The 15,625-nt window shown below is 41.4% G+C and overlaps 1 protein-coding gene across 10 annotated transcripts in view; it reads right to left on the bottom strand.

Annotated features, from left to right (window-relative positions):
- Positions 1 to 15,625, bottom strand: part of ehbp1l1a (EH domain binding protein 1-like 1a) — a 47,629-nt gene that overhangs the window by 9,238 nt on the left and 22,766 nt on the right. For 6 of the 10 annotated variants that reach the window (XR_006052872.1, XM_042213358.1, XM_042213359.1 and 3 more), the window contains 8 exons: positions 14,429 to 14,488; positions 14,242 to 14,347; positions 8,727 to 11,761; positions 8,586 to 8,640; positions 8,188 to 8,391; positions 5,627 to 5,953; positions 3,734 to 5,320; positions 3,342 to 3,492 (listed from right to left, as the gene is read on the bottom strand). Coding sequence is in view for 9 of the 10 variants with exons in the window: in XM_042213358.1 (XP_042069292.1) it covers positions 3,342 to 3,492; positions 3,734 to 5,320; positions 5,627 to 5,953; positions 8,188 to 8,391; positions 8,586 to 8,640; positions 8,727 to 11,761; positions 14,242 to 14,347; positions 14,429 to 14,488 (5,525 nt within the window). In the remaining variant the exon portion in view is untranslated. Of the gene's footprint in view, positions 1 to 3,341; positions 3,493 to 3,733; positions 5,321 to 5,626; positions 5,954 to 8,187; positions 8,392 to 8,585; positions 8,641 to 8,726; positions 11,762 to 14,241; positions 14,348 to 14,428; positions 14,489 to 14,612; positions 14,787 to 14,903; positions 15,048 to 15,164; positions 15,602 to 15,625 lie in introns of those variants that run through there. The other 4 variants (XM_042213364.1, XM_042213361.1, XM_042213365.1 and 1 more) reach the window with 4 other exon arrangements.

Here is a 15,625-nt window from a genome sequence, read left to right as displayed (position 1 = left end):
GCTGTCTGCATGCCTAGGTGCTTGATTTTATACACCTGTGGCCAAGGAACACCTGAATTCAGTGATTTTAATAGATGAGTCAATATTTGTAGCAATATAAATCACTCTTTTGTTTCTTTAATAGTCTATATCAGGGCAATTGGATTACAAAGATCGTTAGGCCAGATTTTCAAAACAAGGAATTTGTACCAGCCAGTAAGCAGCAGGTTATTATAAATTTCAAACAAACACAATGTATTGACAAACAAGTAATGTTCTTTCAATGTTTCTCTTTTAAATCTGGTCATAACTCACACGGAAATAAGCATTTTGATCATACCTGACTCAAGTGGAAGTAATACAAACTATTTGTGATATTTTCCTTTCAAAATAAAATAAATGTTTTGATGACATCAGACCCAGCACATCTTAAAGAGTACTTAACAGAAGTAAAAAAGAGCTATCAATTCTATCAAAGCTATCAGTGCACAAACCCATAGCAGTAACACATAAATACAACATCTACAGCTACACACTGAGGGAACAGGTTTTTTTCTAAATCTACACCTGTGACTGGGCGTGGCTTGTTAGACAAGCCACATTATGTTGATATATAGGATACAGTTACTTTGAAATTCCTAATGGGAGACGTGACAGAAAGCGAATTTTGACTCATAAGCTGAGTCAGTGCAAACCAAAGGCAATGATGAAGAGCACCGTCAGTCAGAGAGCAACGAGAGCTGATTTTTACAGAGTTCACGTGTGAAAAACTCGAGTCACAGCTGGAACTTTCTTAACATCAGGGAACTGGTTTGTGTCAACATCAATCCAAAACTTTATTGGTCCGTTAGCGTGACGCTCTTGTGGAATGGCCCGTCTAGGTAGGGTTAAACTGACGGTTCTCATTCTCAATCTTCTGCTTTTGGGTTGACAAACAAATGTTGCATCACAGACTACTTGTGTCACTTGTAGAAATACGTTTAAAACAACACACTGCATTGTGGGTAGAATATTGCACTAAGCTGCAGGAAGTTCTGTTGGAATTACTGAAGGCTTTGAAAACATGTTTTTCTCTGTTTTACTCTGTTTCTGGCAGGACCATGGGCAGCAGCACTTGGAGGTTGCTACTAAGCCACCATTTGAATAGGTTGGGTGTACATACAGCCCAACTCATAGTTGGCTACAGGTCTTTTAGCTTGGTTGATGGTTTATAACCATCAACAAGCTTCTGGCATAATTCTAACTGAATATTTGGCCACTCTTCTTGTCAGTTAATTTGGTCAGCTTCCTGGCACAGACAGAGCTTTTAAAGTCAACAACTTTTCAGTAGGGTTGAAGTCAGGGGCCAGGGATAACTCAGTAGGGAGCGTGTTCACCCCCATGATCAGAAGATCAGGGGGTCAAATCCTTTGAATGGCTATCCTGAGGTACTCTTGAGCAAGGCAGCGTCCCTACACACTGCTCCCTGATTGGTAGATTCACCCTGTCCACTGCTTCACTGAGTGAATGGGTTAAATGCAGATGACTAAGCAATTTCCTACGGGACAACATCTTAAAATTAGTTTGCTTTTTCTATCCCAAAACTGGTTTTGACACATGATTGAGATCACTATTGGAACACCCAGTTGTGTCCAAGTGCTACCTATGTACGTGCTGAATTGAGGTAAAGTTGAAGAATTTGAAGGTAGTCCTCCTCCTTAATGTTTACATCCATTTTGTGGAGTGTACCAGTCCCACTGGCAGCAAAACAGTGCTCTTCGGTTAAAAAGCCTCACCTTTAAGCCTCCAAATATATTTCTTATCATTTTGTCCAAGAAGCTCATTCTTAACCTCGTCTGACTGATAAAAGGGCCTGAAGTTTAGTGGTTCCTTGGTTATTACTGAGCATCTTAACAAGTTTCCTCCCATCTAAAGGTGACAGTTTAGGTCTTCTTCCAGACCTTGACAAAGTGGTATAACTTGTACTAATGTACAGTTATTTGAACTAATAATCTTGGAATCTGCTGTAATTTGGAAGAGGCTCCAAGAGACTCTCCCACATTGAATCTGCAGTTCCTCCTCCTTAGATTCACTAAGTTCCTTCGACTTGGTGAACTGAGCACTGAATATTTTTGTCCATCTGTCTCCTGCACAGGGCAGCACAGTGGTGCAGTGGTTAGCACTATTGCCTCACAGCAAGAAGGTTCAATTTCATGATCAGTCCAGGGACTTTCTGTGTGGAGTCTCTATGTTCTCACTGTGTCTGTGTAGGTTCTCTCCAGCTTCCTCCCACAGTCCAAAGTCACCCAGTTAGTGGGGTTAGGTTAATTGCTGATCAACCACAGGTGTGAGTGGTTCTTTGTCTCAATGTGTTACCCCTGTGACAGACTGGCAGCCTGTCGCATCGGGACCCCGGGACAATATATTGGATAAGCAGAAGAGAATAGGCCTCTGTATTACCTGAGCCAATGCCAGTGACACAATGTGCATTGACCACTGCAGAACCAGAGTACCAAAGGTATCCTCAGTTATCAACCTTGCCCTTGATAGCCTGTGGTAGACCCCTTTATTTTATCCATAACGAGCTGCTTAATCCTCTGGTGAATCTAGTCGTTCAACCTTTAGAGTTTAGAGTCATAATATTTTCACCTCCATGCTTAACTGTGGGATGATGTTCTTTGGGTTATACACAGCATTTCTCTTCTGTCAAACACAGCTGGTCAAGTTGATCCCATGGAGCTCCAGACCAAGACAAATTGATGGTCATTTTATATTTCTTCCATTTTTGAATAACCACACAAACAGTTGTCACCTCATCGCTAAGCTGCAGCACTACAATCTTGTCCTTGACATTTTTGGCAGCTCTTTGAACTTGTCTATCGTTGTGGCGAGGTTGGAGTGGAAGAAAGTGATTCTGTGGACAGGTGTCCTTTATACACATGATAAGCTGGGATGTGTCTGTAATAGATGTATTGATTGATTGCAATCTTGATTGTGACCTCCCAGCCAACTGTGGGAGTCACAATTCTAGCTGGGGGTCAAATACTTATTTATTTCAATGGCATAAATAAGTATTTATGCTTTGGTTGGTGTTCTGTCGCTCTCCATTAGAAACAAACCATAAAAATTTGAGAATGATCATTTCAAATGAGCAACATTTAAAATTTAGCACAGGACCAAATAATTATTTCCACTACCTCATGACTAGCTCGACTACTGGTTGTAGTTTAGTCAAAGGTGCACACCTTCAACCCCAGCAAGAGGCCTTTTGTAAATTTCAAAAGAATTCAGCTAAAATTTCTTTACTCCAAGAAATATGTTACACACAGTTATTTGATCAACTGTTCATATACAAATACACAGGTGAGTAAGCTTAAAAGTACCTCCTGAGATGGAGATGTTGTTGGTTTCCTGTCCTGCTTAAGGGCAACAACTTGTGACTTGCTGTCATCTAAGGAAGAACAACTCAAACGCTTCTTATTACGAGGCATCGGTACAGGCTGACCTGATAATTCTTCTCTTGTTTCCCTTTGCCTGGAAATACACACAAATACAAAGCAAATTATAAAAATGTGAGCATCTTTATTCTAAAAGAAATGATTTATTAGTTGCTGATACGTTTCCAGAACATGTTGCTAATTTAAAATCATTTTTGAGTTTAGTTTCATTTTTTTAAGGGATGCAAACTTTAATGTAAAAAGAGAAAGAAAAATATATACACATACAAGTTATAATTTCCCCCTCACACATCGTAATGCGTATTGACTAATCTTACCTGAACTCTGAACAACCTGCAGTGACAGACACAAAGCCAAAGTCCAACTCTTCATCTCTCTTTTCCTTTTTTAGGTCAATTTCCATTTGTTCACTATCTTTATTATCGTCTAGATGCAGCCAGTCATCCTGAGAAGCAACAGTACTTGCAAGGTGCCTATCGGTCTTTGCTTCCTGGACTGTCTCCATTACATACTGTTCAGTTACTGCCTCTACAGCCTTCTCACAGGGATCTGTAAAAACGTGTTCGTCTGTAAAAGTCCAGCCTTCAGTGGTCTCACCGAAAGCGTGCTCTGTATCATCTCCACCTGACTGACTAAACTCTTCTTGCATTGCTGCTAGAACTTCCTTTTCCAATTGTAATGTATTGTCATATTCTTGATGAATTGTGACAAAACTTAATTCAGATATCGTACTTGAATCCAGTGATGGTGGGCCTTCCTTTAATTCCTTGTTAGTGACAGCTGAACTATCTGAGATTTCAGTGTCGTCTGGGAAAAAATCACTAAGACGTTTCTTTACTCTTGGTTTCGGCACTGGCAAACGTGAGAGTTTTACTGGAGATTCTGAAGAATTATTATCCTCTGCTTGAACATTTTCCTCATTGGTTAATCTGCTTTTCCTTAAGTGTACACCAGCCACTACTTCTGGTTGGTAAACTGGGGAAAGAAGAGGGAGGTCTTTATTATGTTCCACCTCTGACAGTTCTTTAGCTGTTGAAGAAATTTGTGAAGGGCTACCATGCCTTGCTGACTGTGCCTGTTCTCCATTATCAGCTTTAGAGGCTCTTTCTGTAGCTGAAAGGTCACCAGAGAAGGCGCCACTGGAATGGATATTCATACAAGGCTTTGGGATAGAATAAGCTGTTTCTGTTAGGCTTTCAGTCTCTGCAGTGACTGGTGCATCCTCTGACTTTTGAGGAGTTTTAATATTAAGTGCATCAATAGATGCGTCACAAGTTATTGCTGGTTGACTTAGTTCTTGCCTATCACCAACTGCTGCTTTATCAAAGTGGACTGGTTTATCAGAATTCGTAACTGTGACATTTAAATTCTGTGGTGTAATTCCCTTGTCACTCTCAATTGAAGGAAGATGTATCTCCTTAATGAGTGAAATAGTGCCAGTTTTCTCACAAAGCTCTGGTTTGGGGATGATATCGTGAGTTCTTTTGAGTGGGCTTGGGTAGGTAGCAGGTTGTGTAGATATTACTTCTGCATTAGCATCCTTGTTTAATGACTCCACTGGGACAACTTCAGGAAGGCACTTGACAGATACACCATAAAATTTGGGTTTGTGGTCTCGGGTTAAACTATCTTTCTTTCTAAGAGGACGTTTAGGAACTGTGTTTTCACTCTCACACTCGTTCTGTGGCAGGTCTTGAACTTTTCTTCTTTTTGGCTTCTTCCCTCGCTGCGGTACTGAACTGTCACCTTGTGGTCCATCTGAACTAACGTTATGATCACGTGAGGCTTCTTCCAAGGCAACATCCAACATTACTTCTCTATCTTTAGTGGCATCTGTCAGTGTCTCATTTGATGTGGGCTTCTGGGAGGTAGCATTATTTTCTTCCATGCTTATTTGTTCAGGGCTTAAGAAAAACAAAGGACAAACTTCAGAATCATCTGTTCTTAACTTTGTCACATATTTCTACTGTGCATGCAACCGCCTATTAAGACAAAACCAAATCCTGATACACAACAAGTCATTAGAACAAAGCTGCACATCCAGGAAACAAAGGTTAACCTTAACAAAGTGACCAATATTGCAGTTCCATACTCGAGTGTCAGTACTGGCTGACTTTACCATCACAAGCATCCTGAGCAGTAAGCACTCATAAGCCAAATAATAGAGATGTTATCATCAAAAATGTACACACCATGCAACCAGCACTCACCCTTTTTCCAGCTGACAAGAAGACAACACCACTCTAACCTCATCCTGTTCTACCTCAGTCTGCTGCCTTGGAAGTAAACCTGCAGTGCACATTGGTGTTTCAACAGCGACCTTCCCTGTGAGTAATCTTTCCTCTGTATCCTCTGCGGTATGGCCGACAGAAGCCTCACACCTGTCCTCGATGGGAATGGTGCAATTTGTAAAGACTTGAAAAAACTCATCCGAAGGGGTCATTGTTGCATCCAAAGAAGAGAGAGGCTTGGGTTGGTGATCAGCTTCAGCTAACCCAGAGTTCGATGGCCCCAAGATTGATGCTACAGTTTCGTAACTGAGAAATGAATTCATATATGAGTGAATGAAAACTGGAACTATGTATAATTTGTCTCCTCTATCAGCATGTAGCTCATTACAGAAGCCAGTGTTCCCATGCAAATGCAGCCTAGTAAAGTTTTCACTTCACTTAAAACTACACATTTGAAAATTAAGGGAGTTTAATATTGTGGTGGGATGTTTTCTGTGGCTTGAGTTCAGGAGAGGGGTGGTGGAGTGGGTTCAGGGGTCAGTGCCAGGGGAGGCTGGTTAACCTGGACCTGGAGCGGAGGTGGAGTCAGAGTCACAACGTCACCTGTGCATGTTGGCACCGTGTCAAATAAAGTGAAAACTGCATCAAAAGCACAAGCAGTGTGCGGCATGTCAGGACTACGACTAAACAGAGTATGTTACGGTGGCGCCCAAGTTCCCGACATGCTGTGTACTCATGACCCATGCAGCCATGGAGATGCTGGCTCAAATGGTAGCTGAGCGAGCAGGACAGGTGCTCTACACCATCGGCCCTACAGGGCTGCAGTAAGGTGCTAACGGAGTACACAATGGGCTATGGTGGATTCGAGCTGCAAGCAGACCCTGGTTCACCAAACCTTGTGTTGACCGGGGGCATTGTTGGAAGCAGAGTGGGTGGAAATTAAGAGTGTGGATATCCCTTAATATCCCATAGTGCTGGTGAATTAAATGCACCGACTTAAGGCTGTGGTTAGCTCCAGACTTTCACACTCCTTAATGCTGGGACCAGATTTGACTGAATTTAGAAAGCTAATGGGTGTCTGTAGGGGTGACATGTTTCAATGGAATCGTATTTATATAGTGCCAAATCACAACAACAGTTGCCTCAAGGCACAGCATGCGGACTCTAGCGAGATGGAAACAACGGGGTCTTCACTGGAGAACCCACCGGTTCCAGTGATTCGCTCCATGGAATATTTTCCACTAGAGCATTCTCGTAAAGATACTACACTCAGCTTTGACCGAGTGATGAATGGTTTTCTCTGGGTGCCACTTTAGCTCACTGGGATAAGCATGCAGCCATATGCCGTACAGCTGAAAGCAGCTGGCCCTGATTCTGACCCGTGGCCTTTTGCTACATATCTTCCCCTCTGTCTGCTTTCAATAGATACATTAACTGTATCTATTGAATAAAGCCAAAAAAGTGGTCTGCCTAGTGCATCCTCCACAGAATGTCTTCTGGTGAACCAGCCTGATTAATCTGTTAAGGCCAGCGTCTACCACCCTGAGACTGACAAGCTGGCGGAGTCGCTGAACAAGACAAGTCAAGAAGTCAAGACAAGGATGAGAGTAACTGGTATCACTGGCTAGACCCTCTTTTTTTGCACTGCAGCAGGTGGCCCAGGCCTCCACCGAGTTTTCTCCCTTTTAGTTGCTGTTTGGCAGAAACCCACAGGGAGTGTTGGACCTAATTAAAGAAAAATGGGATGAAGGTCTCACCCAGGGAAAAATAAAATTCAATACATCCTGAACCTCAGAGCAAGGTTTTAGTCCAGTATCCACAGGAGAATCGCCCCCCTGCCCAGTAACATCAGCAGTGGCTGTACAATAGAGGGACTAGGCTAAGACATTTTGTATTGCTCCCTTCATCAAGCTCACAATTACTCACCAAGTGGCAAGGACCCTCGGTGGTCACACAGGGAGTGGTTGATATTGACTATGAAGTGGTGCGGTCAGACAGGGGTGAAGCCACACAAATATACCACCTCAACCTCCTAAAAGAATGGAGAGAGGCTGAAACTGCTTCTCTGGTGAGCTCGGTTAAGGATCGAGATGAGTTGGAGCCCAGCGTACCAAATTCAACCATTGCCCCAGCTTACCCCATGTAAGCTGCCCAACTGGTCGACAAACTCCTAGACCAGTTGGGCACTGCTTGCTTTTTCACAATGCTGGATTTAGCCAAAGGCTACTGGCACATTCGCTTGTCTCCAGAGTCTACAGAAGGAAACTGCCTTCTTCTCTTCATACAGATTGTACCAATTTATTACAAGGGCTGGGGGCTTTTAGTCCCAGCAGGTGAGCGGGGTTGACCAACGTGGACGAGGCTGACTAAAAGAGCCAGCCTGTGGATGTTGGCACATAAAGATAAAGTGAAAACTGCACCGTGAGCACAAACAGTGTCACAAGTCTAGAATGAACTGGACACTGAAACATCAGACTCTGTCTAGGATTATTAATAAGCAACCCATGCTTTATGCAGTTGGTTTCAGTTTGAACACTTACCCTTTGTGGAAAACACCCACAATAGCACCCACTAATCCAGAGATATCTTTTTCCTTTTCTGATAGAGAGGATTCTCCTTTTTTTTCTGTTATTGTTCCTTCAGCTTCCAATAGTTCCCAACCTAAGATTCCCACCAGCTCAGATCTTTCCAATGGTTTCTTCACTGTTAGGTCTTCCTCTGCTGTCCTCTCTATTTCAGATTTTCTGAGGACCCGAATATAAAGGATTTTAAAGCTTGGCTGTTAAAACTTAATTAGCACTAAAATTATAATATCATGAAATTCAACGTCATATTTGTTGTCAGTTTACCATGCAATCTAAATTTGCTGGCCGAAGCAGTAAATGTTAGGCAAACACTAAATGCAAAAAACGCAAGAGCATCGGGCACGTCCACTTACCTATTATCTACATTAAGTTCTATGTTTTGCTTGGCACCAATTTTAAGTTTCTCTTCTGTTTAAAAGAAAAATCAAATGGATTAAAATGTATGGCAAAGAAAGATAACTCCGAGCTTTATATCAACATTACAAATGTCTCACCATATGAAAGTTCTGTGCTTGGACTGCTACCAGGTACAAAAGAAACACCAGGATTTCCTGTGTCTTTGAGATATGACTCTGCATGAGGTAATTCTTGCAAGGTTTGCTTCTTAGTTGCAGGTGGCACAGGCATTGTTTTTGCAGTTGGATTCAGTTGCAAAATACTGGGGAACCCAGGAGTTTGAGTGAGTTTTGGACACGATGGAGCCATTGCTACCATGTTCTTAACTTCATCTTGCTTATGGTCTTGTTTTGCAGGAAACTCTCCAATGCTATTTCTTTTATTGCGTAGGTTTTTAAACAAGATCTTGTTGAATGTTGCCACGGTTTGTATGTTCATAGATTCAGCACTATGCCTTCTGGCTGATGGAAAACCTGGGATGCATGAAACACATGGAGCAGAAGAGTTTAGGCTGACCATATTTGGTGATTTGTTTGTAATTTGAGCAGACGGAAAACCGGATGCTCTGGCTTTTTTGGGGCAAGACCCCACTTGTGCTATCATGTTTACGTTGAAGCAATCCGACTTGACCTGTTGAGTAAGTACCACAAACATTTCTGCCATTTTCTTCTGAGGTCTTGACAAAATTGATTTTGTTTCACTTAGCCAACCTGTGCTTGGTACTGGAGTCATGGATGCAAATCCCTTGATACTTGAAGCACTGGCACAGTAAGGTACAAAACTTATTCTGGATTTAATCTTGGAATTGTAATGGGGCGCAGACTGGAATCCAGGGATTCTGGAGTTTTCTGGGCAAGCTGGCGCCATTAAATGCATAATCTCTGCATTTTGATTTGGAACATCTTTAAGAAAAACTGTCTCCTTTGGATTTTTATGCATAGATCCATAAGTATATGGATCTAAAAGCCATTGGGATTTTAAGCCCACTTTGAGTGAAGCAAACCCTGGCAAACTTGATACTTGCGGGCAAGCGGGTAGGAGAGTTAGGATATTGTATTTAGTGACAGTAGGAAAGCCTGGAATCAATGATGATCTTGTACACGATGGAACTAAAGGAAGCATGTGGCTTGGTTTGTCTATGATCACTGGTGAGCAGATTATGCTAAGATAAGTATTCCTTTGTGGTCTGTGCATCAGTAAATCCATTTCAGATGGCCATCCCACATTCAGATGTGATTCAATCGATGAAAATCCAGGTACAGCAGAAATTACTGGACACAAAGGAAGGAGGTTGACCATATTCAGGCCATGAATTTTGGGACATGGAACAGATGGGAAACCAGGAATACTTGAAACTTTGGGACAAGTTGGTACAAGGAAAACCATTAATTTCATTACTCTCTCATTACTTGTCATTTTGCTCTCTCTGTCCATCTGCTTGTCTTTCATTCTTGGTTCAAACAGTGGTTCCTTGCTTATTATCCAGTCTTTTGAATCATAATATGATGGAAATCCGGCTATTTGTGACAGTTTGGGGCATGAGCATGAAAGACTGACCATATCTGTCATATCTGCAACATTATACAATCTGGGATTTGGCACAGAGGGAAACCCAAAGATGCACGAATTCCTTGAGCAACTTTGTGCAAGAGAAACGATTCCATTCATGTTTTTAGGTATTTTATCGAGCTCCATTACTAACACAAGCTCCTTTTCAGACGGCTTCTCCCACAATGGTTGATGAATGGTGTTCCAGTTTTTGCTGTCAGCTTGTAATGATGGAAAACCAGCTATACTGGAGACAGTGGGGGAAGCTGGAAGGAGACTGAGCATTCTAGACTCATCACAGATTACTGTCGGTGCAAAAACAGATGGAAATCCTGGGACAGAAGCTTCTTTTGGACAAATCGAGGCAAAAGTTGACATTACCTTCATTTCACCATGGTCAAGGCTATATTCAGTCATTATGAGGTTGAGTTTCGCTTGTTTTACTGCTAAAGGTTTAAAATCTGTTATCCAGTTTTTGCTGAAAGGATTCTCCAATAATGAGGGAATGCCTTCAATTAGAGAGATTTTTGGACAAGAACCTAAAATGCTGTTTTCAGCCAATCCACACTTTACTATAGTAGATTGTGGAATCACGGTCATGTCTGTTATTGAGGAATGCTCTGGACATGTTGGCGTCAAAACTCCCGGTTCTTGAATTCCATCCTTCTCTCTTGGTAACACTTCTCTTTCAGTCATGGCACTAAATTCTTCTTGCGACATCTTTGATCTGCTATCAATAACAGATTCTGAGCCAGGTATGCTGCATACATCTGGACCAAAGTGATTTGTATAACTGTATTGAGACACAGATGGGAATCCTGGATTTCTAGCCTTCCTGGGGCAAGAGCGTGCCAGTGAAACCATTTCCTTCTTTTCACTTTCATTCTTCTCTAATGAAGATGGTGGTAATATTCGCTGTATTTGAGATTGTTTCTTCCAGATTAGCTTTCGATCAACACGCCACTGTTTTTCATAATCTGGTGGCATTTTGGATGGCATGCCAGCAATGTTTGTCAACCTGGAACAGGTCCCCAAAAAATTAACCTGTTTATAGCCAGTTTCAGGCGTCACACAACTTTGCACACATTGTGCACTAGGCTGGCAAACATTTTTATCTATTTCTAGATATACGTCTCCTTCTGGGTGAAGAGCAAGTTCTGTGGTTGCAACTTCAAAATCTTTTGATGACTTTTTCCAAGTAGATTCACTGTGCACAAGGGATTCAGATGTTTGTTCAGAAGTAGTAGGAAATCCAAATGTGCTGCTGATGGTTGGGCCAGGCAACAGTATCCCAGCTTTTCTATTTGTCTCCATCTGCGTGTCAGCCATTTCTTTCATCATCTCACTGTCTTTCTGTGGTGCTTTTCTAATTTCCTCTGTAGTCACCTTTGGTAGCTCTTCCCACAGAATGATCCTGTCTGCAGGATAACTTTCTGTAGTCATTTTTGGTAGCTCTTCCCATTGAATGGTACTACTATTTGGAGGTTTTTGTAGTTGCTGTTCAGCGTTATTTACTTGGGTTTGGGATAGTGGTTTTGCAGCACCAATCGAACATGTTGACTGCAGTAAAACCACGTTTTCATCACTAAAGAAAAGGTAAATACAAAGTCACAGTCAATACTCTACAGTCAAGGAGGAGGATGCCACAATAATATGATAAATATATTAAATCATTTTATTAAAGATCAATGCAATTCAAGTTCATAATCTTCATAATAATACAGTGAAACTCTGGTACAGGGTTACGGTCACTGTGAAGTAGATATAAATCTTTTAAAATCATTTTAAAATTATTTTTTTAAAATAACACGCTTGAATAAAGCACTGTTACTACTCTTTGTTCCTTTAATAACTTCATAATGTCATGCATGGTATTCAACAAATGCATTTCACAACAAACAGTCCAGTACTAAGACACCACACTCAAGAACTGCACCCCACAAACAAAGCACCAAGTCACAACATTTTGCTGATGATGATTCCACAGCGACTGTGCAACTTTTTTTTTCCATTTCTTCTGACTTTGTTGCAATGCATAGTCTTTGGTTACTTTTTAATTTGCTTTACATTCAGTGCTTTTAGCTGCAACCAGTGTTGCTCAGTAACATCACTATTGCTGGAACAGTGACAATAACAACAACTGAAGCTCATCTCATAAAAGAGCATAATTAATGGCATCCAGAGCAGAGGTCAGGTATCACGCTCACATACACTTACCTGCTCTCACTGTTTCACTGTTCCTAGCATACCAGTAATACCATAATCTGATGTAATGGCAACCAGTGACTCTGAAAGTGACTTCAGTGATCTCAGCTCCTTTGGCAACACTCTCTCTCCTTTGTAACTTTAACTTACTTTATATTTTTAGCAACCACAAAAAAGTTCAAAACTACACAACTGATGCAAACTACAAATAAGAATTCTGCCAGCTGGTGTTTAGATGTAACAATGTATCACATCACTGCATCACAATGCAGTCACAAATAGTGGCCTGTCAGGAATTGAGTGCCACATTTTACAAATCACATTTCTAAAAGCAGAATCAAAAAGCAGAAGTTTTCAAAAACTCACCCAGAAACATCAAACAGGGAACTCAAACACTGTTTTTAAAGCAACAGCTTCAGCTTCTTAACATGGAGTCTAAAATCAGATCTAAAATCTGATTGGTCTGGCCTTTTCTCATAACTTTCCAACCCTGTTCAGTTGAGATGATGGTTGATTGACTTGAATTTCAGCAGCCTTGATGGGAAAGGTTTATGACTTCGTATGCAGCTTGATTAGAGACAATTTATCAGGCGTAACTCGACTTGACAGAAGCCTTACTAAAGAAATGTTCTTTCAGTGGATGTTGTTGACGGTTTCCTTGAGGTGGATGTAGCTGCTCTGAGGTAGAGCAGGTCATCTACTAAGGTTAAGGAAGGTTAATGGTTTGATCCCAGGCTGCTCCAGTCTGCACGCCAAATATCTTTGGGCAAGATACAAACTCCAAGTTGCTCTCCGATGCGTCCATCTTTCCAAAGCATGCCACGCATTCTGTGAATTTTTTCGGGACTGAAATAGCATGGGGTGGTTTTATATATTGTAATAAAAAATTGCATTTTTGCAATTAGTGCAATTTATTTTCTTGATCTTGAGGCTGTTTTGTTCATTCTTTCTTGTAGACCGCGTTGTTGCTCAGTAAATACATGTTCTTCTTACAATTATGACACTATTATCATTTATTAAAAGCAACACTTCCTGAGTCACATTAAACATTATGTAATAATAAATAAATACTTTTTTTCTATTCCCCACCAGAATCATCTTCCTGTGTAACTCTTTACAGTTCAGGTGCTATTTTTAAATCACTTAAAGTGAGTCCTGTTTTACCTCCTCTTGTAAAGTTGAATACTTGCAGAAAATAAACGAAATGTGTGTTTTTTCGGTGCAAGATTTCCCGTTGACGATCGCTGCTCATGTGAGTCTCTGAGCTTTCAGCAGGTTATTTGATGAATACATCGTTCCCAGGCCAAAAAGGAAAATCTCAGTTGCGCGGTGAGACCACGAGCATGATCGTTGTTTATTTCAAAATTCACTGGTTTGTTTCCTAAATTTGTCTCACGTGGACAACAGTGAAACTGTTGCATAGCATGCCAGCATGTAATTTTGTTACACTGAAAAATTGGGGATTTGTTGGTCACACAAACACAATCTTTGCACACCTCACTACTCAGATTTGTTTCACTGTGACTTTGTTAAAAAATGAAAATCCAATCAAAAGTTCTGACAAAGCACAAACGGAGAGAACATAACTTCCAGACAATGTCATTACACAGCAGCTTCAAATAAAGTGGCTCAGAATTACATGAGAATATAACCTTAAAGAGGAAAAAAAGTGTTTTTCATTTTTATAGGCCAATTAAACAAGGATAACTACACCTCATGAAGTACTCTCGAAACTACAGTTTGATAGAACCATAAGCAAAAATGTTGTGATATGGGAACATGGATTATTGTTAGACAATCGTGAAAACACAGCAAATGTTCAGAAGTGCCAAACTCAAGCAGCCTGCAGGAACAACTTACCCTGCTGATGCTTTGGCAGCGTCGAGTCCACACGCTGTATCTCTTTTCCTCTCTGAAGCTCTGACCTGCTCTGACCTTTGGCTGGCTGGGCCTCCAGGGTTAGAGGCTAATAACATACAGTTCAGAGAGTTAGCCGTGCAGTCCGTACTGTAGGCCTTACCCCACTGAATGCTGACTTGATGCTTACCTGTGGGTGCTGTGCACTGGTTATCCTCTTCATTCAGGGTGCTCAGCTGTCTTTTGAACTCTAATAAGAAGGAAAAGCAAAGATACGATTTTACAAATCAAGCTAAAAAACGAGGTTCATGTGCCATCACGCTAGCATAGCAGCTACACTCTTTTCTGTGCTGAACCTAACCATGTGCATGTACCTGCATCATGTTCACAGACTGAAAGAGAAGGAAACACATGAGCAGAGGAAAGATGTAGAGAAGGTGAGGCGGTCTCTAATGCAGATGTGACCTGAGGTTTCCAAAAAGAAACATATCCAGACCCTCCGCTGGGTTTCTCATCTAAAGGCTGAGCAGTGGGCAGAGAAGATGAAGCTGACAGGACAGAAAACAAGAAGGGAAAAACAGAGACAAATGAAAGAGAAGTACAGCAAGCAGCCTCTGATCAACATGGCAGAGTACTGGTCTGGGTTTAAAGTAGAGCAGAATTACATGGCATCTCTAGTCTCTGCTTTTTCTGCAGAAGTGCAGCTTGTCCAGGATCACTGACAAAGGGATGCAGAGACGTAGGAGAGTGGGCCAGCTGTGCTAGAGGGACCTGAGATTTGGGAGGCCTCCATTCAGTCTGCCAGGAAGCTGGAAAACAAAGGGGAAAACATGGGAGGACAGAGTAAGGAAAAACCAAAGGTAAAGGTCAAGTAAAGGGTGTGGAAAATATCTGCTTGGTCTACACTTTAATCTCTGTCCCTTTACCTGACTCTGGGGAAAACGGTAGACTTGTAGGTTTGATATGGGCAGACCCCATATCAGACTCTAGCAGAGGTGGGGCAAGCTTTTCAGAGGTGGAGCAGGCTTTGAGAGCAGGACGTGGCGGAGGTATAGGGAAAGAGCTGAGTAGAGCTGAGGATGATGATGAGGAAACAGAGGAAAAAGAAAGACCACTCTGCTCTCTACGTGCACTAGGACAGGCTGAGAAAAGAAAAGACAAGAAAAGAAAAGAAAAGAAAAGAAAAGAAAAGAAAAGAAAAGACAAGACAAGAAAAGAAAAGAAAAGAAAAGAAAAGAAAAGTTATCGCTGCATTATTGTGATAATCAAGACAGCAAACTTTTCACATGTGAAAATATACAAGGGAAGCTTACCTGTGCATGCAGAGTACTACATATAACACCGGCTGCATGACACACTACTTTGTGTAAAACACTACATTTGGCAG

The sequence above is a fragment of the Haplochromis burtoni genome, unplaced genomic scaffold, assembly GCF_018398535.1.
Source record: "Haplochromis burtoni strain Fernald_Lab_line unplaced genomic scaffold, NCSU_Asbu1 Contig_438, whole genome shotgun sequence".
Classification (NCBI taxonomy): domain Eukaryota; kingdom Metazoa; phylum Chordata; class Actinopteri; order Cichliformes; family Cichlidae; genus Haplochromis; species Haplochromis burtoni.
Note: the sequence above shows the minus strand (reverse complement) of the source record. Positions and strands in the feature narration are given on the sequence as shown.